General features: G+C 37.6%; 1 protein-coding gene across 1 annotated transcript in view; it reads left to right on the top strand.

Moving 5' to 3' along the window:
* LOC104489272 (voltage-dependent L-type calcium channel subunit alpha-1C-like) overlaps nucleotides 1–3153 on the top strand; it is a gene marked incomplete at both ends in the record, with an annotated part of 95464 nt that overhangs the window by 46060 nt on the left and 46251 nt on the right. Inside the window, one exon of the mRNA XM_010131416.1 lies at nucleotides 2121–2293. Coding sequence (XP_010129718.1) covers nucleotides 2121–2293 — 173 coding nt within the window. The remainder of the gene's footprint in view (nucleotides 1–2120; nucleotides 2294–3153) is intronic.

Below are 3153 nucleotides of genomic sequence, written 5' to 3'. Positions count from 1 at the left end.
AGGAATTTCACTTGCTGTAAACTGGGCTGTTTCATGATGTTTTCCACTTTGGGTTCTAAAACAACCCCTTACAAGTTATATCCATGCAAATATAAATAGTTCTCACTTGAAGCCGAGGGCTCAGTCCCTTTCAAAATTGGATGCATTTGTTCTGGATTCTAAATAAATACCAGTTTACAAGTCAATAATTGAAACACTGGAATTTGATTTATCAGACAAGTTTAATAATACATAGTTTCATTCAGTGATTTTTTTTTTGAGAGTTAATTCATGAATTTGGATAAGGCACTATGTCAGACCCAGAGGAAATATGCTATTGAAGCAGAAAATATAAATGCTATTGATTGTATTTTTCTAAAATTCCTTGTACAGTTTTTATTATTGTTGTTGGGGTGTTGTTTATTTGTTTGTTTTATATTTTAAATAGCAAAATATCACTCCCAGCATGAAAAAAATTGATTTTTCTTTCTTGCCATGCTTGCAATAGCTGTTTCTGCCTTGTGGCTAAGTTTGGTCCCAGGGTTGACTGTCAAGCCTGAGAAGCCAATGATTCTCTTCCTCATTTCCACCTTCATTATCACAGTCCCATGGGATGAGCTGAACCTTCAGCAATGTGATGGGGTACAGATCACACAGGCATACTTTGTCACATACTTTTTCACATACTTTGTCTTGAAATGAAGGCATCATCCTACTTTCATTCTGCTGCAGTGCTGGTTTTGTGCACAGCTCATAGTATTGAAAGCCTGATCCAAAGCCTGTGAAGTCAATGAAAACCTTTCAGTGGATTTTGGCCCAAACAGGAGGGAAGAACTTTGCTATCACTGTTAGAAACTCACTCCATCTCAGTTGCCTGAGGACACTTCACATGGCACTCTTAACATTTTGGGTAGATGAATAATAGGTGGAGGTTTTTGTAAAAAATCCACTTATTGCTAACAGTCCTCAGCAAGGGTAATGCATTGAAGAGAATTACTTCACCTCTCGTTTCTAGAAACAGTGGCCCATATCATCTGCCGCCTGTGCCTTATGTAGTGATCTGCTTCAGCAGATACAAGATGATGTTTAAATACTCTTGGTACAGCACTTTTCACAATCATTAAACTTACTTTTTAAAATACAAGCCTTAAAACCTGCTTTAGAACTACAAGAGAGTCTCTAAGTAGAGGTATGTCAGCATTTCTGGAAAAAAAACATAATGCAGCACGGATGTCTCTGAAAGAGATGAAGAAACAGCACCACAGCCAAAAAGAAGGCAGAGCAAGAACCCAGGTTCATAACTAAGCAACATGAAATTCTTGTTCCTATGTCCTGTATTTTAAGCCTATATTCCCAGTAGTGGTCTTTCACAAAGCTATCAAGTGTCTACCCTAGTTCTGCCACTTTGTGGCAGAATCTATTAGTTTCGTCTACCCATAATTTAGCATGTTTGTCTACCCAATTTCAGGTTTGAAAAGTATGCTTCATGTCAGCTAACAGCCCTGAATACTGAAAGTCTTCAGTAAGACATTGAGGTCTGAGTTTTTGAATATACTGTCCAGTACTGTGGGTGAAATTGCCCATAATAAAATGTGTACAGAATTGTGAGTACCATTAATTACACTTAGAATTAGCCAAATTCAGTTGTGATTACACATATAATCTTAAAGATAACTTGAAATCTGGCTAAAACTTAGAGCCACCACCTCACTCTCCAGATGTCCGATTATTGTCAAACAGTTCATCATTGAATTGAATTAAATTAACGATTATTCATATAGATATTTGTGGATAATTGTTGGAGAATATCAAGTGGTAAAGAATATTAGAAAGTGTATGGTATTGTACATAAATGTTATATATGCATTTTATTTGAATTGTCAATCAAATATTGAGAATGAAAGGATTAAAAAAAGGTATTCATCTTTTCCTAAGCTTTGGTAAAAATGTGGACACTCCAACAGTTTTACACGTGTGTCTAGCAAGCACGCTCCAACCACGTGTCTGTCTTGAAAGAATAGAGAAAGCTGGGTGTGCTACACAGTATGTGGAGACTTTCTAGTGGAAATCAATCTAACCCACTGTTTTTAAATCTCTTTCTTCCCTCCGCCCATGCCCTGTCCCTCCCTCCCTCTTGCTAGGGAGTTTTCCAAAGAAAGAGAGAAGGCTAAGGCTCGGGGCGATTTCCAGAAGTTACGGGAAAAACAACAGCTAGAAGAAGATTTGAAGGGGTACTTAGACTGGATAACTCAAGCAGAAGATATTGACCCAGAAAATGAAGATGAAGGCATGGATGAGGAGAAGCCTCGAAACAGTAAGCAATTTTCTTCTGTGTATCTCTCTCTCTGGTTTTAGCAAGAGAACCTCTGCCCACCTGCTGTTGTGCTGAGATGGCTTATAAGGAGAAGTTCTTCCTGAACATTTCACTATGGTTATACATGATTCCATTTAATGCCTGTAGGACACTGGTGGGGGGAGAAATATGTGTTCAATAATTGGTATTGTTCTGCAGATCCTCTTCTTGACTGTGATCCTGATACTAAACAGAAAAAAAGATCAATACTTGCTCTGAAAGTCCACTACTAAGATAAATTTTAAAATATACGTCTATCTTCTATTCATTTATTTAGTTGTGGTTTGGTGTTGCAAGCTGTTTACACATGGTTAATTACTTTGAAAGCAAAGGTTTCTAGGCAAAGCAATGCTATGGCATGGGAAAAGTGCCATATTAACCCTGTTGTACATTAAGTGGGCCATCTGTAATTCCATTGAAATCAGTAGAATTATGTTTGCTTTTCCCAGGCTGGAATTAAGCTGTCGGACAGTTCTTGTAAGGGAAATATCTCATTCTTCTCTTCTGGAATTGAGATGTTTGTGCAAAGTGAGAATTCACCGATTATCTCTTCTTAGTAGAAATCCTGAAGAAGGAAGAGCTTGAAGAAAACAGTGATTCCCTGCATTTCATTACCTTCATTGAATCTTCTCCCTACACCTCCTCATGACCAATACAAGCTGTGTAACACTTCAGAAACCCCTAGCAGTTATCATTGCAAGTCATGCACTTGAGAAATATCAGTTGGAACCTTTAGACAATTACACAGTTAATGGACACTGGCTTTACTCTTGGCTTTCATTACAGAAATATGCATTTTCCTAGTTTGATTTTGAAAGAGG

The sequence above is a fragment of the Buceros rhinoceros genome, unplaced genomic scaffold, assembly GCF_000710305.1.
Source record: "Buceros rhinoceros silvestris isolate BGI_N320 unplaced genomic scaffold, ASM71030v1 scaffold2872, whole genome shotgun sequence".
NCBI lineage: Eukaryota > Metazoa > Chordata > Aves > Bucerotiformes > Bucerotidae > Buceros > Buceros rhinoceros.
Note: the sequence above shows the minus strand (reverse complement) of the source record. Positions and strands in the feature narration are given on the sequence as shown.